Source organism: Cibotium barometz, chromosome 25 (assembly GCF_041138505.1).
Source record: "Cibotium barometz isolate CiBa-2024 chromosome 25, ASM4113850v1, whole genome shotgun sequence".
Taxonomy (NCBI): domain Eukaryota; kingdom Viridiplantae; phylum Streptophyta; class Polypodiopsida; order Cyatheales; family Cibotiaceae; genus Cibotium; species Cibotium barometz.
In genome coordinates this window covers 38175874-38199831 of record NC_141070.1, presented here as the reverse complement: position 1 = coordinate 38199831, position 23958 = coordinate 38175874, and the positions used below count along the sequence as shown (strand labels likewise).

Here is a 23958-nt window from a genome sequence, read left to right as displayed (position 1 = left end):
CTCTCTCTACCACGTGAATGCGTGGGGATTGACGTGGAGAGAGAGAGAGAGATAAATCACTTTTTACTCTCTCTCTCTCTCTCTCTCTACCACGTGGAACTGGGGATTGACGTAGAGAGAGAGAGAGAGATAAATCACTTTTTATTTTAAATCATTTTACTCTCTCTCTCTCTCTACCACGTCAACGCATGCATGCCCTCTCTCTCTCTCTCTCTCTCTATCGCCTCTACGCCACGTGGAGAAACATGCCATGCATGCATCATCTCCCTGCCTACCTCCCTCCCTCTCCCTCCCTCTCTCTCTCTCTCTTTCGCCTTTACGCAGATGCTTGGAGTCGGCTTCTTGCACAGAGGCTTGGAGTCGGTTTCTTGCACGTAAACGCAGAGAGCTTCTCAGCGTTTCTGGGCAAAGCTCTCAGCGTTTCTGGGCTACGTCAAGGCTTGGAGGCGGCTTGCAGCTTCTCACTGTTTCTGGGCGCGTTGGTGGCATCTACGTCCAGGCTGGCTGCTGCTGCAGGCTTGGAGTCGGTTTTTTGCAGAGAGCTTCTCACTGTTTGTGGGCGCCGTGGTGGACATGCATGCATCATCTCCCTCCCTCCCTCCCTCCCTCCCTCTCTCTCTCTCTCTCTCTGCCGCCTCTACGTCCCTCCCTCCCTCCCTCCCTCCCTCCCTCCCTCCCTCTCTCTCTCTCTCTGCCGCCTCTACGTCCAGGCTTGGAGGCGGCTTGTGTTTCTGGTTTTTGTGTTTTGTCTTTGAGGACTTGGTCTTTGAGTCAGTCCAGAAAGCTAGCTCTAGCATTTCACAGCTCTGTGGACTCACTCAAAGACTAAGTCCTCATAGAGAATGTCTCTTTCAACCTTTTTCTCTTCTCTCCTCCATAGCAGCGCCCCTCCCTGCCTCCCTACTTGCCCTTCGTGCCTCCCCACTCTCATGTAAGCACCTTCACAATCACCACCTTCACAATCTGTTTGCATGCAACACAGAGGAGCTGTTGTTGCATGCAAACAGAGGAGCTGTTTTTGTTGTTGGAACAGGCCATGGGGGCTGTGGGCGGCTCCGTCTTCCATCTCATCAACGCCATGAAGAACTCGCCCAGATGCGGGCTATGGACATGTGCTGCAACCCGACGCTGCACCCTTACGACACCCTTACGACGTGGGCGACAGGCGTATCATCGATGGGGTCCAGGTAGAGCAAACACGGCGCCAACATGCCAGTGTTTGCTCTCTTTTCTCTCTCTCTGTGTTGCATGTATATTCTAGGGCGTTTTTGACGCTATGAGGAATCCTCTTGCGTATTTTGACCTAACTGTGGCTTGCTGTCACTTGCAGTTGTCCTTTTACCCATGCAGCTCAACATAGTTGTGCTTGGTAGATCTTGGTGTCCCTTTGCTCCTCTGGCTCTTCATTATCGACAGATCGGTAGTTTCCGCAAGGAATTAACTAATTTGGTATTTTAGAATCTTTTTATTATTAACTGTGAAACGTGTGTGATTAAAGAGAATTAAGTTGAGTTGAAACTCCTCCATCCCCTGTTTCAGTGGTGCATGGCCATGCGAGGAGGAGGGGGAGGTCCAAACCGACACGGTGGAAGAGGCAGAGGCGGTGGCGGGAGAGGAGGCGGTGGCGGGAGAGGAGGCGGCCGAGGTGGTGAAGGAGGGAGAGGAGGTGGCCAACAGAGATGGTGGGATCCAGAATGGCGAGCAGAAAAGCTGACACAAATTCGTGCAGATGCAGGTCATCTTGTTTTTTTATCAGTCCCTCTCATCTTTGTATTTTTGCCTTCCCTCACTTACACCACCCACGTTTCTCTGTATCGCAGTCCCGACATGAAAGACGTCTTGCAGTAAAAGCAGACAATGGACACGGAGTAAAAGCAGACAATGCACGTGGAGGGAACCTTAGAAACGTACCTGCACCGTGTGGAGGTCGAGGCGAACAGCAGGCGTGGAACAGCAGGCGAACAGCAGGCGTGGAACAGCAGGCGACCCGAATTGACTGGACCCGGTTATTTTCAAATTTTCAAATCCAAGCGTGACGTGACTGGCTATTTTCAAATTCAAGCGTGAACGTCACGCTTGCAAGGAGGAGGCAGTATTTTGAAATAGGCCCCCCTCCTTTGCCCACGTGGAGGGAGGGCCACTCTCCCTTAATCCTGTATAGATTGATCCCAAAAAAAAAGTTATTCTTATCTTGATTGGTTGAAAAAAAAATTGATTTTACCGAGCAGTACGGGCCCCTTCTGCTCTCTCATGACTCTCCTCCCAAGACGCAGGTTCGCGTTTATGGCCCACCCTCCCCCTAACTCCACAAAGGGATGGAAGAGTGTGTGTGTGTGTTTCTACTTCACACCAAAAAAAAATGAAAAAACAAATAAACAAATAAACAACAAAAACAAAAAAAAACATACAGTAGCTATAATATCATTAATCAATGTTGTGACTAGGTGTTAGGTTGATAGGTAGTTTGGACTTTTCCAAGATAGAGCATGTTTAGAATTAATACTTGTATAGGTAAGCTACACTACCCAATCTACCAACATTGATAATACAAAATCAGCGCTCTCCTTAAATTGCCTATTCGCAACATCATTCAAATCATTCAAAAGCTAAAATGCTAACTTTTTTCTTCATAGATTCTCACCATCGAGCCAAATAGTTGATGTGTCAACTAGTTTTTGCTCTCTTAACACCATACATCCCAAAATCTATGCCTCCTCACGCCTATTATGTTAGCAGAATGATGGGAGGAGTTCATCTTGGTCCCCTAGGAGCTAGAAGGTTTGTGTATGGCTTCCACCTCTCCCAGTCTTGCCAAGCCATAATATCTTCTTTCTATCCTTTCTCTTACACATCACGCCCATAATGTTTAAGTGACCAGCAAAGCTGGCCTTCAAGGCCATTCCATCTTTTGGTATCTAACCAAAGCATGTAGCAAGGTCCAAGGTCACTGCTTAAAACAAAATGCTAATTTGTAGCCTATTGTCTATTTTTATGAGGTCTTTTAAAATGTGTTGTGCTAATTTAAACATCCGAGGTGAATAATTAATGTGTCAACTACCTTTTTCTCTCTTGTCACCATACATCCCAAAATGCTTACCTCCTTACACCTATTGCATTAGCGAAAGGATGGGAGAAGGTCAATTTATCATAGCTTATGTTTATGAAAACTCTCTCTTCCTATGTGTTTTGTAACTAATTAACTTTTATAGTAGCCACCTCTTAAGATAAAAAATAAGTTATCTTTCCTCTTGGTAACTCTATTAATACTAATTTAGATTTTAATTTTCAAGGTCTCCTCAAAGTTCTAGATAAAAACTCCCAGTTTCTTGAGATCACCCCTTACAAGTAGTTATTTCAAATTTCAAGTAAAAAAAATAGGTGTCTAAAAAAGAGGATGATGAAACAACAAAATGGCATAGAATTTGATAAAAATTTCTTTGACAGAGTTGTATAGTATAATGTGATTGATTTTCCATACATATTAAGCATTAAAAAATCTCATATGGGGATGAGATATCTACTCTTCAAACTGGTTGAAAAAAAATAAATATAGATATTTTGGGGTTTGGGCACATTATATTTTGTAATACATTGTGACAAACTTAGCTAATATACTTAGCCAAAATGTTTTTTTAGTCAAGAATCTATCTTTTGAGTCCATGCAAAAAATTATAAAGCCTTAATCTTATGAAGTCTTTCTAATGATGGCCAAGTGTGAATCCACCAGTAGTAGCAATTGTTGTTATATGCACATTATGTGTGCATATACTAGGAGTCTAACCCACATTAGGCTTGTGAGCATGGGAGCATGGGCATAAGCTCTAGTGGAGCATGGGTAAGGACTAACCTTAAGGGTTAAGGTTAGGGTCAGGCATCTAAGGGTCACACATGGGAAATGGAGAGTCAAGAGTCACTTGAGGGCCCTCCTATATAATAGGGGCATGGGGCACACTCAAGGGAGGCTTGGGGGCTTGGAGGCCAAGGCTATGTTATCTTGAGGCTTAGGCTATGGTCTCTTGATGTTAGCTTGAGGCTAGGTTATGTTATGCTCTCTTGTGTAGAGGATCATATCTACTCACCTACCATTTCACACTATAGCTACATGCTATTGGATTGGACTTATACCTCTTGATGGTATGGGACATTAAGGTAAAGGTATGATGTATTTCATTATATTTCATGTGTGCATTCCTTGGGCTCGGGGGTGGTCGGATGGATGAGTTTATGCGCCTGATTTATGTATGTTTATGCATAACAATTATCTAGAGAGATCTTAGGGTTTTAACAATTGTATATAAAAGTGACTTTCACTTTGTATAGAGCACCATTCTTATGCATAATAAAAATGACCCTTGGCTAACTTGAGAGAGAGAGAGAGAGAGAGAGTTACATGTTCTTTATGCCTCTTTTTGCTTGTGAGTGAGTGAGAAGGAGTGAGAGTGAACCATCAAGTGTAGTGACCCTTGGCTAACTTGAGAGAGAGAGAGAGAGAGAGAGAGAGAGAGAGAGAGAGTTACATGTTCTTTATGCCTCTTTTTGCTTGTGAGTGAGTGAGAAGGAGTGAGAGTGAACCATCAAGTGTAGTGACTCTAAGTGACACATTGATAGAGAAACCAAATGAAATTATTCTTCGGAGCTTGGCTCACATGAGTAGCAACTAAGTTCCCATGCTCACATGATAGTTATCATGTCATTCTAGCCTATGTTAGAATAGAGAGTAACCCCTTTAGTGATGTTGCTGAGGGAATTGTCTTCCCTCTTTTTGTTTGCTAACTTAGCACATTTAACATATTAATCTTGCCCATGGCTCTTTAAGTGTGGTGTTACAGGAAGTGTATTGTATGAAAATCTTAAAAATCTTCAAATCTACAACTCTGCATGCAAACCCTACAAACACGCAAGTACAATTCATAGTATACGTTGGTATCATTAACTTTTTACTTAATAAGTAGTAGTGATGACATCATATAGATGAAAATTTGACACGGTGTACTTAAAATCATCCAAACAATGATTGCATGTGTTACCTTATTCATATAAGTTCATTTGATATATCTATACTGTATAATTCAATTGATAAGGAAGACAATTCTAATTGTTTATCAGACACTTCATTTGATGTGTGTATGTTTTTACATTGTGCATTGGATCACATAAATCATACACCGAACAATTTTATTGATACCTCGAATAATTTTAATTCTTTATTGGATTCATTTGATATGTACATGTTTTCACATTGCACGTTGGATCACATAAATCATACATCAAACAATTCATGCCAAAATCATTTGGTATATTGTGTACAAATCATTTTGTATGTGTACAACTTAGTTCATACAATACAAATCATTTTGTATGCATACAAATCATTTTTGTATGTGTACAAATTACTTTATACAATATAATTAGAGTCTGAAATGTATACGTATAAATTACTTCACACAGTATAATAGAGCCTAAAATTGTTGTGTACAACCTCATCTTTGTTCAATTCCATTTATATTCATATAATCCAAGTTCTTTGTTTATATAATATTCCTCATCATTAGGAATGCATAGCCGATTATTGTAATACATGCATCCTTCGTCCAATTTGTACCCAAGAACTTGCCTCATTTCTTGAGGAGTCTTGCTTTTCTGCATCAGTAGGGTAGCAATAGGGGCATCGAATCTGTCCTGCATGATTTTCTCCCTTGCTTCACTGATCAATGGATTCGACACCAATGTTATTGCAAGCAAGGAGGCTTTCCTACTAAGTGCATCGGCTACCACATTTTCTTTCCTTGACCAAAACTTTATCTCAAAGTCAAATTCCTGCAGGGTTTACATCCACCTTCTTTGACGCATGTTGAGATCCCTTTGGGTGAAGATCCATTTCAGACTTTGATGATCTGTCATCAAGGTGAATCTCTGTCCCAAGAGCTAATGTCTCCATAACTTCAGAGCATAAACTACTCTGAGAGTAACTCATAAACTACTCTGAGAGTAACTCCAAGTCATGGACATCATAATTTCTCTCATGTGTTATGAGCTTTCTGGATTCATAGGCTACTACATGACCTTCCTGCATAAGAGCACCTCCTAGGGCAAAACCACTAGCATCTGCTGTAAATGACTTCAAATGGTTTAGAAAAATCTGGCAATTTAAGGACAGGGTTGGTTACCAAAGGTGTCTTCAGCTTATCAAAAGCACTCTGACACATAGCAGTCCACTGAAATAGGGTACTCTTCTTGAGAAGGTTAGTCAAAGGGGATGCTATTTGAGCATACGTGGGTATAAAGATTCTATACCATTCGGTTATTCCCAAGAATCCTCTGACTTCTTTCACTGTTTTGGGATCTGACCAATCCACAACTACTTGGATTTTAGCGGGGTCAAGAGAAATCCCATCTTTAGATACTATGAATCCCAAGTATTCTACATGGTAAGCAGAGAAAGTACACTTGCTCTTCTTTGCAAAGAGTTAGTGTGCTTCCTTAGGATCTCCAGGACCTTGCGCACATGATCTTCATGATCTGCTGCATTCTTAGAGTATACCAGGATGTCATCAAAGAAAACAAGAACAAAATCATCCAAGTATTCTCTGAGAATATCCTGCATGAGGCGATTAAACGTTGTTGGGGCATTAGTTAATCCGAATGGCATGACTGTGAATTCATAATGCCCATAGTGAGTATTGACTAATGTCCCAGCGATTAAACGTCGCTGGGGCATTAGTTAATCCAAATGGCATGACTGTGAATTCATAATGCCCATAGTGAGTACTCAAAGCTGTCTTAGGGATATCTTGTTCCTTGATTCTGATCTGGTAATACTCGGATTTAAGATCTATCTTTGTGAACATTTGGGTTCCACTTACCCGATCTAGAAGTTCATCAATCCTAGGGATATGATACTTATTTTTAATTGTTAATTGATTCAATCCTCTATAATCAATACAGAGTCTTAACGTTCCATCTTTCTTTTTCTAAAAGAGAATGGGCGCATCCCAAGGTGAAACACTGGGTCTTACGAATTCTTGCTCTAGCAGTTGCCTTAATTGCTCCTTAAGTTCTATGGCTTTTGGAACTAGAATTTTGTATGCATGCTGGGCTACTGGATGAGCTTTGGGGGTTACTTCTATCTCATGATCTACTTCACGAGTCGGAGACATCTCAATTAGCTTTTCTGGAAATACATCAGCGTACTCAACCATTCTGGTTCCATAGCCTTGCATTTTCTATCTACTGGATTCATTTTAACAACATAGATAGCTTGCCTCTTTCTGAGTCCCTTCAACAATTTAGACGCTTTGACTAATTGCAGAACTGGGGATCCGAAAATTCCAGTTCCTTGGACTCGATTCCCATGTAGGTCGAGGAAAGAAATGGTTCCATTGTGACAGTGAATGTTAGCCTGGTTTTTATGGAGCCAATCCATTCCAAGGATTTCGTCATAGATTCCCAAGGGTGGGACTCTGAGCTGGCAGTTTGTCGCATTCCCATCTAGATTAAACTCAATACGGTCTGTCTCAAGGTGTGTGAAAAGAATCTTTCCACTGGCCAATTCCACTTGCATAGGTTTCCCTGATTTTTGATTTAGGACTAACTTACGCAGACATCCTAGGGAAATAAAAGAATGTGTACTTCCTGAATTAATCAAAAGCTTGAAATGCTTACCCTTGTACTATGCTAGAGTTTGGAGGACTGAGAATTGATGATTCTTCCCCTGATGCTCAATGGCAGCACAGATCTGTCCTTTTTCTTCCTCCACTTCCTCAGCTATTGTGATTGCTCTAGCTGCCGGTGGAATACTCTCTCTTTGGTTTCCCCAATTTTGGGAGGGAGTTTTGAGACTACTTTGCATCATTGAGGCTGTAGGTTAAGCTGGCACTCTTCTGGGGTTGCCTTGATTTTGGCAAGGGGGACCTGGACTGATACGAAGGAGTCGGTCTCTGAACTCTGGGACCTTGGCTTCCTTGGCCCATAGAAGGAGTTGGGCAATCCTTGAATTAGTGCCCAAACCCTTGACAACCGAAACACCTATTTTCACTTCGAAGCTCTTCCCTCTGCATTCTAGAAAGAGCTGGAGTTCCTGAAAAAGAGCCGGAGTTCCTGAAAAAGAGCCGGAGTTCCTGAAAAAGAGCTTCAAGGAAAAGGTCTTCCTTCATTTCTAAAATTTCCCGTCTCCTGGTTCTGATTGGGACCTTGGTGTCTTTTTGGAGGCACTTCCCGATGTTTGGAACCATTTGAAGGATGAGGGAGCTGGCTTTGGCGGGACCTTAACAAACAACAAAGGCCTTGGCGAAGTGCTTTGCCATCCATACTGCTTCCAACCATGGAAACTGGCTTGGCATTCTTTACTAGGGTGTCCAAAGGTTTGTTCATTCCTCGAATGAACTTGGCCATGAGTTGCTCTTCGTCTAGTGTGGCGAGTACTTGAGGAGAAGAGCGAACACATGGTGATACTCTTTAATAGTTCTGCTCCCCTGGGTTAACTCCAAGAATTCATTCATCTTAGTTGGGAGGACAGAATCTCTTCCTTAGGTATGTGTTGAGATCATTCCATGTCTAGGTATTCCGATTCATATGGTTTGTCTCACACTGGTTTCTTCATGCTACTCTGGCTGTTTCTACTATCTTCAGCCTTACAAGAGCCACTTTACTTTTCTCATTGACTAGCAGTGACATCGAAGTATTCTTCCATTGCTTTGATCCACTTTTCCACAACCTCGCCCAAGTTTTTCCCTTCACCCTTGAAGGGACTTGAGATCTGTGAAGGGCTTTGCGAACATCGGGGTCAAGCTCTTCCTCATCTGAGAGAGGATCTGGCTGTCTGCCACCACGGTTCGCATGTCTCATGATTCTGCCAAAATGATACATCGTTAAATTTATATTTGATTCCTTAAGAAGTTTGGAAATAATTACTTTAAACAAGATAATCGATCTTATTAAAGATCTACGACATACGTTCGAGGAAACAGATCTTATTTCTTTAAACTCGATATCTGATAGTCAAATCACTTAGATAATTGGAAATTTTTCACAAAAAATTCTTTATTTACATAAGGTTTGCAATATATACATAGAGCAACATGGCTCCAGAAAATCAAAACCTCTGAGGTATAAGCATGAGGGCGATATTGGGCTACTGGCATGCCGCTCTGTGATACAATTGCTCCCTTATCGCTAAAGGTGCTACAATCTTACTGCTCGGATAAAACATCTAAGAAGTCTATAAATATGACAAGAAAGCCTAAAATCTCGAGGTGTGGGGTGATACATGATAACACCGCGAACCACCTTTAGCCTCAACAGGACCATGGCTAAAGAGATATTCTTCCTCAACATCAGGTGCTGGTTGCAAGAGGTGTGGACATATTGCCCTGCGTGCCACTTATGCTATCGTCTCTCAGCCGAGTCCAAAAAATATAATTCCTCGAAATGATTTGCGAGTCTTGCTCTGCTCGATCGAGACGTAGCGGAGGAGAGGATATGCTCAAAGGGGCGAAAGCAATCATATCCTGAGATGGAGTGAGATTGGGAATACCAGATAAGCATGGGGCGTCCATCTATAAAATCCAATTCATCGATTAAAAATCTTCATTAATGAAGCTTAAGGAATGAAAACACAATATGTAAATGCTCTTTTTGAGTTTTTATATAAATTTCTGATAAAATTCATTTTTCCTTCTTAAGCTTTCAAAACAAAGCTCTGATACCAGATGTGAGACCCCCGCTCCCTCCGTCGCGATGCCCCCTCCAGGGCGCTGGCGACGACGACGGAAGCAGCGACAGCCTATCGCGCAGGGCAGGGCTTCCCACTCGGGGCCTCGCCCACGAATGTCTAGACAAGAGACTACTTCGGCAGTCCCTCCGAAATCGAGATCGAAAAAACTCCCCAGGCACCGGCGATTCCAGGAAAATCATCTAAGGGAAGATTTATCTAACGGGTCAAGGCCTTAACTATCCTTTTTAATCCGACTGAACCCGTAGGTCACATGGCCAGATCAAGGAAGGGAATTGCACTTGGTTCATAGAAATCACCGCTTTTCCCCCCCTTAAGTGAGGCACAGCCGCACGCTGATTCTTTTCCACAGAATAAGGGTCTTCTTGGGACTTAATCCAACTAACGTAACTTAATCGTATATCTATCTGTATCGCAAGAATCCACCGATCTAGCCCAACCGGCCCATGGCCCATGGGTTAGCCAGCCGCCCAACCACTGTATTGGTGGGATCCCTTTATATAAAATTTGGTTATGTTTGTCCCGGGTACCAAGGAAAAGAGTTCCCAGGTCCCATAGCCAGCGCTTCAAGCAAAATTCAAGGTAGTCACACCACTTATATACCCAATATGAAATTAGCTTTTTCACAGATTCGACTGTCTTTAAAGTAATCTTTTAATGAAACCATAGTATTACTGATCATAATCCTCCAAAATATCTAGTCCATTGTTTTACAAAAATATCATCCGGACCCTCCGTTGAAGACCAGCTAGTCAACCAATGAGATCCAATATCAAATTCCAGTTCATATAAATAATTCCTTTCCATTCCATCCATATCTTCCTCAACATACGCATGGGTGTCCTAGCAGCCGTAAGCCCGTGCATCACCTAGTCAAAACCCTCTAGGTTCCTACTTAGGTGTCTTAGCACTTCACTTAGGGACCGCTTCGTCGGTCCTCGCCCATCGTACCGAAAGCGCACCATTTTAACCATACCGAGGAGGCTGGTCAAGACCTCGATAGGCTTTATCGAGCGACGTCCTTTGACAACTCCCCGCGCCAGCTGTTGCAACAAATCTCTCCTTAGTTAAATCATAAGCCAAATGCTTCCTTCAGCATTCTTGCGTAAAATAGACCTTTTCAAAAATAGAGTTTCTATGCAAGTAAGAATTTCCCATCGAGTTTGATTCCACAAAACCCTTTTTCTCATAATCCAGATTTTCTTAATGAAAATCACGAATCTCGTATCAAGGTAATCTACCCATCAATTTCAATGAATTTTTGACTTATTCTCGATGATTTTGGGTCCTAAGGAAAACTTCTCTAAATTAGTCTCAGTAGTCCATTCTTCGTATTGAAGATTTGGAATTAGTTTCGAGGTTTTGCTTGATTCAGATTCGAGAGATGGGCAAGTATCTTACTAGCCCACCATACTCATGGTTGTGGTCTAACCATAAATTACTCAAGTTGATCCTATCTTTGATTCCTAAGGATTTTTCTTCTAATTAACTGAAAAATTAATGGCGACTTCCAACCGTAAGGAAAATTTCAACTTTATGAAAATTCATTCCTTCCTGGCCACAATAGAATTAAAAATAGGTTTATTCAAGAATAACAGGATTTTATAAAAAAAACTCTTCTTCCAATAATCCAATTGTGAGTATATATCATTTTATTTATTTATCCGCATAAAAATATCAAAAATATTATTTTCATCAATTTGATCCTCAACCTTAAATTAACAAAATTTCCTACCTGAAATTATGGTGAAAACTTCTCTTTTAACATCAAAATTTATTTATGCATTTTTTACTTAAAATACAATGAAAATTCTTCTTTTAAATAAATAAAAATATCCATATCTTTGAATATGCCAAGAATTCCTCTTTTAACATTTAAATGTTCGAATCTCGAATATCATGGGAATTCCTCTTTTTGCATCTAAATTTTTATGCATGAAAATAAATATATCAAAAATTTCTCTTTTCTTTAATTAAATAAATATGCATAAATACTATAAAAGTATTTTCCATAAATATGATAAAAATCATTTTTTAGCAAAAATATCTATACCTAGAATATGATAGGAACTCCTCTTTTTGCTTTATTGAAATTATGCATAAAAATAAGATTTATCTTTTTTCTAGAAAATTTTACCATAGCTTTGTTGCATTCACTTCTATTTTAAAATGAATACTTGTAATGAAAATATGATAGGAACTCTTCTTTTAGACTAAAATTAAATTATGCATACATAACATAATTATAATCATAATTATAAGTATAATTATGAATAAATCTCTTGATTATTCTAAAATAACCATTCCTCATTTCTAAAAATGTTAGCATAACCCTCTTTCAATTTAGAATGAGTTAATATGATTTTTCTTACTCATAATCAAGCTAAAAAGAATTAACCATCATTTTTACTAGATTAAAAATCATGAAAATATCTAATCTCTTTCTCTAACTTATCAAGCCTAGAGTTTTGATTAAAATAAAGAGATTATCATTGAGAATCATCCTTCTACCAAGGATCTAACCATAAAGATGATTAATCTTTTCAAAAGAGAGATTTATTAACAAAAATACTATAATTAAGCATAGAAATTAGCATTAATCTAATTAAACATCATGAATCATTGGAGAGCTTGATTTCAAAAGAAAACCATTCCATTGAAATCTTCTCAATCATTAGAGGGGTTAAGAAGAAGAAAATCATTGAGAGGAATAGAAAAAAACCCATTAAATAGAAAATCATTGAGAGGAATAGAAAAAAACCCATTAAATTAGAGCTTACCCTTGATTTTGGCTTGATTCTTTGGATAGAAGTGAAGCCCTCAAGCAAGTCCTTGGCCACCAAGAGGGGGAATGTAATCTCCAAGAAAGAATGGAGAATAGAGAAGCTCCAAAGCTCCGAAGAGAAAAGGCAAATAGAGGGATAATAGAAATTACACTAAAAATGAAGAATATAATACTGGCATGTAATTACTCAAAGATGAAAATACAAAGGAATGAGGGTCTATTTATAGGTGAGGGAGGCCACTAACCAAGTCCAATTGAGTTCTAGAGGCTTCCAGCTTCAGTTCGATCTAGTTTTGACAAGATTTGGACCAGTTTGGCTCCATAAGAGTCATAAGATAAAGTGCACAAAGTTGGCTTCATGCTTGCTCTATTAAAAGTGCACATAGGCATTCCATCATCATACTCTTGTAAAGTACCACCAGGATCAAAAGGAAACTCCCCATCTAGTACGTGATCATCATCACTTTCCATGAACTCATTGCAATCACCCCAAAGGCCTTATTTTCTTCTTCATGTTCATCATCAATGACTTCAAATAAGACCATATTGATAGTGACATTTCTAGATTTGCATGTCTTATAATGTTCCTTATGCCGTTTCTCACCACATTTATAGCAAAGGACCTTGTTTCTTAGCTCAATGATTCGATCTTCCTTCATAAATTTGCTTTTATTGACACCTCCATTGGTTAGCTTTCCATCCCCACTCAAAGCTTTAAAAGGATTTGACCCAAACCTTTTTTTTTAAATCTGAACCACCACCATAGATGGTAGGATACCTAGGAATGGTGAGAGTTAACGAAGCATCCTTTGAAAACTTTCCAAAAGTCAAGGCATTCAAATCATCCTTACCTCACTCTTTGCTAGTCATCTCTATGCATATTTATCTTCATAATGTTGAAATGAGTGATGCTAGAGTGCCAAGTCACCTAGTCAAACTTATCCCACATGAGCTATCAATGCCTTATTGTACTTCCCTCATATAAAAGGGGTCACTTTCAACAATCAATGGATCTAACATGGTATCAAAGCCCTCACTTAACCCCAATCTTATCTTCTACCCAAGAGAGAGGCTGAGATTATAGATCCATATTCTCCTCATCCTCTTGAAAATTGGCCAATCCTTCTTAGACACTTACTCTACATCTCTAGATGACCAATCCCACCAAAGAAAATCACCAATTTCATCCTCTACACAACGAATTTGACATACGGCCATGTCGCTCTTTTGCACCATTCGGGCGCCTACACTTTAAATTGGTTTAAGACCTTTTAGGTGTACTTATTGCACACTACAAGGAGTCCACATCTTAATATCCCATTTTTTTGAATTAGAAATGCCAAGTAATGATGAGACAAAGGCACCTACTTCATGGGGCCTCTCCCTCCTTACTGAGGTGTCAAAAATTGATTTTTTCAATAATAGACCTTAATTTTTACTAATAAACCGAGTGTACTCAGTCAACTCTTCATCTTATGTGAGTATTTACTCATTTTTGGGGTATTTTCTTTTATTCTTTGCATTTTTGTCATCCCAACACTTGGATTAATCCTATTGGCCCATTGGAACCTTATTTGGATCTTAATCCAATTTTTTTTGAAAATGTGGATCCTTAGGCTAAGGCTTTTAATACACATATTGAATTAATTCCTAATGCACATTGGAAAATTTATTTTGAGCTTCTGTTTTAGGGGAATTCATCTTAGATATTAGGAGAAACTTTATATCAAAAAATATCTCAATTTTGAATTATCTCTCTCTAGAATATTTTCTCTCTCTAGGCCAAAACAAGGGAAAACAATATTTTCTTGCATTCTGAAATAGGGGATGATTACAGGGGATTGAAGTGAGAGCTTATACATCTTTTAGGGCTGAGGAGGAATCTTACACATACATCTTTGCTAGAAGCCTTCAAAGAGGGGTCCTTTCGTTCGCAAGCAACAAGCTCCATTGGAGGAAGTGTCTATGCAAAGAGATGCAAATATGATTCATCATGGAAAAGGCTTGAGTCCGTCTCGACAACTCGAAGACTTCATGAGCCAACACAAGCATTCAGGTGGCAATGTGCATGTGTTGTGCAAGTGGGAAACAAGGAAACCTTGCCACCAAGTTCATTTTCTTTTGGGATTTTTCCTACAAACATTCCATCTACATCATGCGATGATGCCAAAGGGAAGCATGTAGATTTGACTTTACACGTAGATGGTTCACGTGGAATCATGATGATCCACCCGTAAGGCTACGCATGGGTAATGGCAAAGAAAATGAAGATGATTTCAAGGGCATCAAAGACAAAGTCGTCTTCTCAAAGCTCAAAAGGGAAGGATCAAGAAATGAAGAGTATGATGAATGGGTTGACGAATTGGATATGTATTTTGAAATGAATCCAAGAAGTGATCGCTCTATGTGTTAGAACTTGAGGATCCAAGCTCCCAAGGACATGGTGATGATGAGAAAGACTTAATCCTATACTAATTAACAGTGTGATAGTGCTTAACAATGTGATAGTGCTAATCTAACCTAAGAAGGATGATACCTAAACATAAACATGATGAATAACCTAAACTAATTAAGCTTTAGGTTACAAGATTAAGACTTGTACTCATGAAGAAGCTTGAGAGCTTGCTTGATTCCATTGATTGAAAGTGACCCCTTTAATATGAGGGAGGTATAACAAGGCTTTGACAGCTCATGTGGGATAAATTTGACTGGGTGACTTGACACTCTAACATCACTCATTTCAACACCACCCCTTGATGCTAGATTGGGTACAATTTTTAGGCTTTAACTCTTTCTCTCTCTCCCCTTCTACTAGGCTACTTGGCCCTTGTGCTACTTTGGAACTATAGCTACTTTAGCTATGAATTTTAGATTGCCAATCACCATTAAATCTTGAGACAACTTCTACCTTGATTGTTCCTAATTTTAGCTTCATGAGCTTAATTACCTTCTTAATATAGTGATTAAGAGGGTTGACAGATGGAGGCTAAAATTGAGCTTACCAATGAAGTTCTTGAAGGGGAATTTTACTTAGCAATGTCGTTCTTGATGAGGACAAGAGTCATTTGTAGAAGGATTCAGCTCAAATACCCAAAAATGGGCAAATTCACGCCTAGTGATTTCTCCTTGTGCAGTTGATGAAACACCTTGAAACCACACTTGGAATCTTGTGGATCGTCCTACAAAACAGAAGGTTATCGCACCAAGTGGGTTTGAAAGGCTAAGTGCAGGTCTGATGGTACATTGGATAAGTACAAGGCAAGGCTAGTGGCGAAGGTTTTGCACAGGTTGAAGGGTTCAACTTTTAGGAGACATTTGCCCCCACAACTAGATTGACCATTATTCATAAAATACTTTCCTTGGCCACTCATGGGAAGTGGCTGCTATTGTAAATGAATGTGCAAAGTCAGGATTTCTGAATGGTCATCTCAAGGAGGAGGTTTTTGTGGCACAACCACTCGAGTTTGAAATAGATGGTTTAGAAAACAAAGTGTGTAGACTCCGGAAGACATTATACAAGTGAAACACGCCCCTCAGACATGGTACCAGAGCAGATAGATGCTTTCTTTATAAGTATTGGTATTTTTAAAAGCCCATCAGATATAAATTTGTATATTTTCTTTGAGCGTGGTAGGTACATGATCATTGTTCTATATGTGGACGACCTCATTATGGGGACGAGGAACCATGAAAAGAAGATCTGGAAAACATAGGAGATGTTGAGTTCAAAGTTTCATATGACAGACTTTGGGCTCATGCCTTTCAGTTTGGGGAATCTTGTCTAACAAGACTCAGATGGAACCTTCATTTCTCAACAAAAGTATGCAGGAGAAATTATGAAGGCGTTTGGCATGGCTGGAGTACAAGTCAGTGGGGTTACACCCATCGAGGTTGATGCGAAGTTGTCTGTGGAAGATGCTTCTCCACTTGTGGATATGAAAGAATATTCGAAGTTGGTGGGGAGTTTAATATTCCTATGCAATACACAGCTTGACATCAGCTTTAAAAATCAACCCCAAGAGAACCATTGGATATGAAGGGGTATGCAAAGTTGTCTGTGGATATGAAGGGACATACGAAGTTGGTGGGGATTTAATATTCCTATGCAATACACAGTTTGACATCAGCTTTGGAAATTAGCCCCAAGAGAACCATTGGAAGGTACGAGTGCACGTGTTGAAATACATCAAAGGTACCATTGGGTATGGTATCACTCATAAATTGCGAAATTCCTTTTGTGACTCAGATTGGGAAGGAGATTGTGATAGCAAGAAATCTATTTCTGGTTATTGTTTTTTTATTAGGTCTGGAATTACATCTTGGGTCAGCAAGAAGCAGCCTAGAATGACACTTTCTTCTATAGAGGCTGAGTATAAGGTAGCATACTTTGCTTCATGTGTGAAGCAGTCTAGTTGAGAAGGATCTTAGAAGACAAGGGTGTTGCTCAAAAGGGAGCAACAATATTACTGTGTGACAATCAGAGTTGCACATGCTCACACAAAGCACATTGAGATACATTATCATTATGTGTGTGAACTTATTATGGATGGAGAGGTGGGGCTTGTCTATTGCCCGATGACAAAGAATTGTGCAGATAGTTTCACAAAGGCTTTGGGAGAGAGATTTACTAGAGCACTATCTTCATTGACTCAGCCTAAGACTGAAAAGGTAGTTCACCTATGGGTGGACATTGAGGGAGGGTATTGGAAAAGCATTTGCTCATTGCTCCACCCTCGTGTTGTATCTCTACGGGTGATGAATGTGCTCTATTTTGTAAGATCCTCTTTATGAGGAGCAATCGTGGTGAGCACCCAACAACTCCTATTTTAGACACTAGATGGTGGCCAAGTGTGGCGAGATGGTTAGGAGACCACTTATATGGACTTGGCACTTTGCCAAGTAGGATGCATGCTTGTGCAAGCTAAGTGACCATATTAGTGATTACTGGACACCAAACTAAGGACACACTGTTCTTGGGTTCCAAGGTGCATTTAAAGGTCGAGACGATCTTGATGCGGGAGTTGCATCCTAGATCAGTAAGAAGCAACCTACAGTGGCACTTTCTTTTACAAAGGTTGAGTATAAGGCAACATGGTTTGCTTCATATGAAGTAATCTAGTTGAGAAGGATCTTAGGAGACATGGGTATTGCTCAAAAGAGAGCGACATTGTTGCTATGTAACAATCACAATTACATGGCGAGCGCCAAGAACCCAATGTTTCATGCTTGCACAAAGCACATTGAGCTTATTATGGATGGAGGGGTGGAGCTTGTCGATGGAGAATTGTGCAGATATTTTCACAACGACCCTAGGGAGAGATTTGGTGGAGCAACGTCTTCATTGTCTCGACGTTGAATTGAAGAGCTACGAGTGGGCATTGAGGAGGGGTATTGGAAAAGTATTTGCTCAATGCTCCAATTCTCGCGTTGTTTTTGTGCGGGTGATGTATATGCTCTGTTTTGTAAGATACCCTTTATGAGGAGTAGCCGTTGTGGTGAGCACTTGGACACCTGGCAGTTCCCAGTTTAGACAATGGATGGTGGCTAGATGGTTAGGAGACGGCTTATGTAGACTTGGCACATTGCCAAGTAGGATGCTTGATTGTGCGAGCCAAGTGACCACATTAGTAAGTGCTGAACAACAAACTGAGAATATGCTGTTCTTGGGTTACAAGACCCATTTAAGGATCCAAACGGTCTCAGATGGTCTTGGGAGATGTGCAAAGTCCCTACGAAACATTGTTGTAGTCTAATGTTGTCCCTGTTGGATGATGCGTGGACTAGTCATTTTGGACCAAGTCATGGGTTTGCCAACGTGACCGACCTAGGTCCATGCTGACCTTGGGTACTATATGTAGACTAGTTTGTACCCATCGAGTTCATTGTGTACAAGCACTCTCGTAAACAAGATATCCTAGGTCTATAACCTGTCTCGATTACCATCAAAGCTTCATACCAGGAGCACATGGGTGGACGGTCGCCATCAATTTGTAATCGAAGTTTGCAAGCAATAATATTGTTTACTTTCCACTTCTTTCTGCAATCAGTGTGTTGTACTGTGTTGATCTAACTTCTGCTATTGTGTATTCTTACAATTAGTTTTGCAAAAAAGATTTATGTACGTCAAACATTGCATTTTCTACTCTCGCCATATGCAAACACAAAATTCAATATTATGGAAACTCAGCATCTACGAATCACAACTGAATGCACAATGTTCAATAGTAGGAGAACTCTTAACATAATAGGTCTCCACGGTTGTGAGGTTAAACAAATTATCATTATTTAAAGGGTTGAGTAGCCTGAAGCCTGCAAAATTTTAAGTGACCTTTGGTCTGCAGAAGATTCAACATAATGAACCCTACCCAAGGTAGAGGATTCGAATCTACCCTTGTGGCATTGTAATTCATTACCCTCTCTCACATCAAAAACAGATACTACATTTTTTTTTTTTTTGCTTACAATGAACAGTCAGGGTATTCAAAAACTCAAGCCATGTGAAAATCAAGTTCTTACATAAACGATATGGGTTTCCTTACTCAGGTATCTTCCAGCAGGCAACGAGTAGCATCAGTGGCAGGTTGCTTGAACATTGTGATTTGAGTCTTATTATTCCTATGTTCAAGTATGTGGCTAACAACCCACATCACATTGCTGCCTCCCTGCAGTATACCAATGCAACAAGCACTTCCTTCTACCAACATCAAACAACAAACCCTCTTCTTGTTCACGTGTGGCAATTGAACCCACATCACATTGCTGCCCACCTTCAGTATACAAATGCAAAAAGCACTACTTCCTTCTACCAACATCAAACAAGAAAGTCTCCTTTTGAGAACTGGCAGGAGTAGGGAATGATCATGCCGACTCCCATTTTGCATGATGGGCGACTCAGATTAAGTGTGCCCAATCTACTTCACTCATGCTTATGGGGAGGGGAGCAGATCAGCCAGGTCTGGAATGTACAGATCAACGCGTCGGCCAGGTAGTCCCAAAGGAAATGTCAGATAGAATGGTCCTCTGATTGACACATCAGCCCTTGCAGAAGATCAACTAATGGCAAATGTACAGGTTCAATAGTAGTACAAGATTTATACTACTTCCAAAAGTAAAGCCAGCAGGTGATTCCCATGTGCAAAAGCTTGTATGTTGATGTATAACAATGTTTTTGCTAAACTGTACATTGAATGAAAAAATTTGCCACAAGCATGCCTCCTCAAGTGTGTCTGTTAGTGTACACATCCGTTTGCCCATTGCCAAGATTTGCATTCATCAACTCACTATAACAATGCCCTAATGCTGGTCAGGTGATGGTACACTGCCATTGCTTGGGCTGCCCTTCCCTACTTCATCTGAACTCTGCAAACTGGCTCTCAAACTTGCCCTGCATTTCTCATTCAACTTCTGCAACCGAATTTTCACATTACAGAGGTCACAGTTGGCGGCCATACCACCATGTGGGCAATCAAGAGGGGATTCAAAACCTGCAAATTTTTCGATACCCTGCCGGAAAACCTGCATCGATTCCCGATTACCATCCCTATATTCAGGGCTACCCAGCCAGTTATTCACACGTGCATCTTTGACAAGAGAAGACAAGGAATCCGGTTGGCTCACAGGTGATGCTTTGCTACCAATTTCATTTATAAACTCTTCCCCCAATTCGCTGCTTTCTGGATCACGCACTATGCTCATGCTATAGTCTGAACTTGCATTGCTGCTGGTAGCCATGGGGGAGTAATTGGGGCGACCTCGTGTCCCTGCAGGTCTAACACTATAAAGAGATGAAGTGGGTATGTTGGAGACCAGGGAACGCAGCCCATTTGAGGTGCTTTGCCGCAGGTCCTGCAGGATCAAGTGAATAACTAAGGAGTCAATCAAGGTAAATAATAAACAGCACTGTTCATGTTACAAACATTTCAAAGAAGAAGTATCATTACCATGTGCCGCATACTCAAGTCGATAGACTTCCTAGACATGTTCCTGCCATATCCAGCGCTGTCTCTGATAGTTGTTGGAGGTGCAGGCTTCACTACATGCTTGATTTGTGACATAGACAGTGTTGTTTCAGGGGAATGTGATGATGCTATAGGCCTCCGAGACTGTATCATCTTCTCCACTGCCTTGGTGCCTCTGGCAACTATTTCACCTGGACTTATGTCTAGTTTACCACCATTCCTTGACATGATTGAGCTAGCAGAGCTGTGTCTGTCAGCTGTAGAAACAGAAAGTATAGAAGACTGCCCTCTTGGCCGGCTGGGTGTGCATGACTGTCTTGTCGATATGTTTGGGGCTGTCTCAGATGGGGTAGCAGAAGGTGTCATCACTCGTGTTGTCACTGTTGTCGTTCCTGCTGTTGATGGTCCTGCCCTTGAAGAAGAACCCACTGATGCACCCCTCGAATTTGAAGTGGAGCGTGTGGGAAGGCTTGTTATGAGATTTGGGGGTGGCTCTAAAGAGAAGCCTGGAATAGCCGATAATTGTTGCCACGCATGAGGCTTGGATGTGGGTGAGCTGCCTCTAGAAGAAGGAGTGCTTCTAGAGGGCACAGGTCTTCCTTTGCTAATAGAAGACGACCTTGTAGCAGTAGCAGATAGAGGTTGGGTCTGTGTTTGGGGTGTTCCCGGCCTTCTCACAGGTGTTGCTGGACGTGACGAAGCACCTGCTCTTGCTGTTGTCATTGAAGCAGATGGAACAGTGTTGTTTCCACTTCTTGATGTTGAAGAAATTGTGGGTCTTCTGGTGGGTGTTGTAGGGCGAGATGCTGGTGTTGAAGCAACTTTGGGTCTGCTGCTGGGTGTTGTAGGGCGAGATGCCGGGGTTGAAGAAACTTTGGGTCTGCTGGTGGGTGTTGTGGGGCGAGATGCCAGTGTTGAAGCAACTTTGGGTCTGCTGGTGGGTGTGGCAGGGCGAGATGCTGGAGTTGAGGAGACTGTGGGTCTTTTTGTAGGGGTTGTAGGTCGAGATGCAGGTCTAGAGCCTGGTGCAAGAGATGTCCTTTTACTTGCTGTACTGGTTAGATTGTTTGTCGTACAGAAGGAGCTACCTGCCATACCAGTTGATCTATAGAGACCACTGCGTGTGTTTCTTGAAGCTGGATCAGGCCTCATAGACAAAAGAGCTCCAGCAGATGGCTCCTTCTTCATGGTGGGCTCTAATCTTGAACTCAAGAGCTGCAACATCGCCCACATCATACTTCTTTCATAAACCCAACTCTTGCTAAAAACACCAGTCAGGGAAAAAGCCCAAAATCCCCATCTCCCACACACCCACATTTACCCATTTTGTTGAGAAGACAATGCAGATGACTTACTCGCGATGTCTTTATAGCAGCTAAAGATCGGATCAAGTTAGGTAATGCTGCCTGAGATAAGAAGTCATCACCATTTGCAGATGAATTGTGGTCTAGAGGGTTGTTCAGAGGGGTATCTGGAGGAGTCAGCAACCTGCAAAATTAGACAAAACGTATGAGACGATTGTAGTAGCTTTGTAAGTTGAGGAAGGATGCTTTGTCCAGCAGAGACAATGTCTTACCAATCATAATCATTTTTTCCTAAATCTGCTGTGAGAAGCTCATCGCCTGTTTTGCTGCTCTTGTGGACAGCTGTGGTTGCTGCAGCAGAGGATGCCATGCGATGCTGCACAGAAGAGCTTGCTAATCTGACTCTTACTGAGAATACAAAGCACAATAGAAAGCTTCAGAAACGCTCAAAAGTGAGGACCCAAAAGCAAAAATGTGAGAAATGAAAGCGTAAAGACACAATAGAATCAGACATGCTTGGAGATGAAGAACCCCAAACGCAGAAAAGAGATGACGCAAAGCACAAAAAAGCTTCAGATATGCTCAGAGATGGGGACCCAAAAGGCAGAAAAGTGAGACTTGAGGACCCAAATGACAAAAAAGCTTCAAATACGCTGAGAGAGAAGGACGCAGAAAAGTGAGAAGGGAGGACTATAGACGCAGAACAGCTTCAGAGATGGTGAGATGGTGAGATGGTGAAGACCCAAAACACAGAGGCACCTCTGAAACTCAGAACCCAAAACACAGAGCAATGAGAAGTGAGAAATGGGGACCAAAAGTACAGCTCACGTGAAGAAAGTAATGACCCGAAGAGAGAGAAGCAACAACCCGCAACACAAAGCCACGTTGATAAAGTTCACAGACGAGAACCTAAAACAAACAAACAAAAGAAAAACACACACGCACACACACACACACACACACCATACTCCACAAAACAGCAATGTTGGAGTCTGGACAGAGCTCTTTATAAACAGCAGTTTTTGAGAGATCAAGCTCCTAATTACACTAATTACAGCAATTTTAGACAGATTATGCTTTTATAAAGGGGCTAATAATCGCTTACCGAAATGAGATTCTCCATTATTACCAACTGGATGGATAGCATTGCTCTTTCTCTCACGCTCTTTCTTGCGCATGTCATGGAAAAGGGCCAAGTCTTCATCTCTCTCAGCTCCACTAGCAGCCATCGTGCCCCTCTTCTGCATTGTTTGCCGTGCAGAGAATGGGTAAAGGGGAGGAATAAAGTAATAGCGACGATATGATCATGCATTCCACAGCATAACAACGAAGAAGAACAGCAAAAGTGTTGGCCCACAGCTCGTATGAGTCTCATCCTCTGCAGGGAATGTGGAGGGGCATGCCGCCCTTCATGTGTTGAGGAGAATTAACGGCATGTGGAGGTTTTGCAGAAGATATGCCTGGGACTGGCTTTCATGTGATTCATGTCTCCCTTGATAGGTTAAGGAGAATTAGCAGCATTTGGAGAAGATAGAAGAAATGCTTACAATCCGATGCATGGGGCTGCCTTTCTCTCTGATGAGTGGGACAGTGTGGCAGCTTTGATTCGACAAGAAGCCAGCCCGTGATGTAACCAGAAGGAAGGATTGGGGAGGGCCTTTATTAGAGGGAGGGCAGACAGGGGGTCCAAATCCCGGTTGTAAAGCAAAGTAAACTAACTACTTACACAAATGGAGGTGTAAGAGATAGGAGGGTGAAAAGTGACCCCTTACCCAGCACAACGCTTTGCAAAAAGTAGTTTACAAGAGCTTGGAAAACATGGGTATTGATTGGGCTCTCTCTCACAACCAAAGGCCTTTCTATACACCTAGCCTTGACATAAGGGCAAATGGTAAGTATTAAGATAAGGAAAGCTGAAGAGTCACTCACAAAAACACACAAGGGAGATGCTATCTTGATACACACACCATACCTACACTACATAGCACTAAATGATACAATCTACCACCCTTTCTGACCCCCCCCCCCCAAACAATGCTTGTAACTTGCATTCAATCAATATGTCCTGAAACCCCACCCCACCTTACCCCACCCTATCCACAGTCAACAATCAATTTGCAAAAAAATGATTTCTTCATGGATGCCCTCCTAAGTCCTAACTCCCAACATCCCAATGGCCTC

General features: G+C 41.3%; 1 protein-coding gene across 1 annotated transcript; it reads right to left on the bottom strand.

Moving 5' to 3' along the window:
* Positions 1-18777: 18777 nt before the first annotated feature.
* On the bottom strand, positions 18778-23447 carry LOC147624538 (uncharacterized). The gene is made up of 5 exons (XM_086819553.1): positions 22883-23447; positions 22050-22185; positions 21829-21961; positions 20456-21688; positions 18778-20360 (listed from the first exon to the last, which is right to left on the bottom strand). Exons 1-5 carry the CDS (start codon positions 23022-23024, stop codon positions 19809-19811), a joined length of 2196 nt encoding a protein of 731 aa, XP_086675679.1. The 5' UTR covers positions 23025-23447; the 3' UTR covers positions 18778-19808.
* Between the last annotated feature and the right edge of the window lie 511 nt (positions 23448-23958).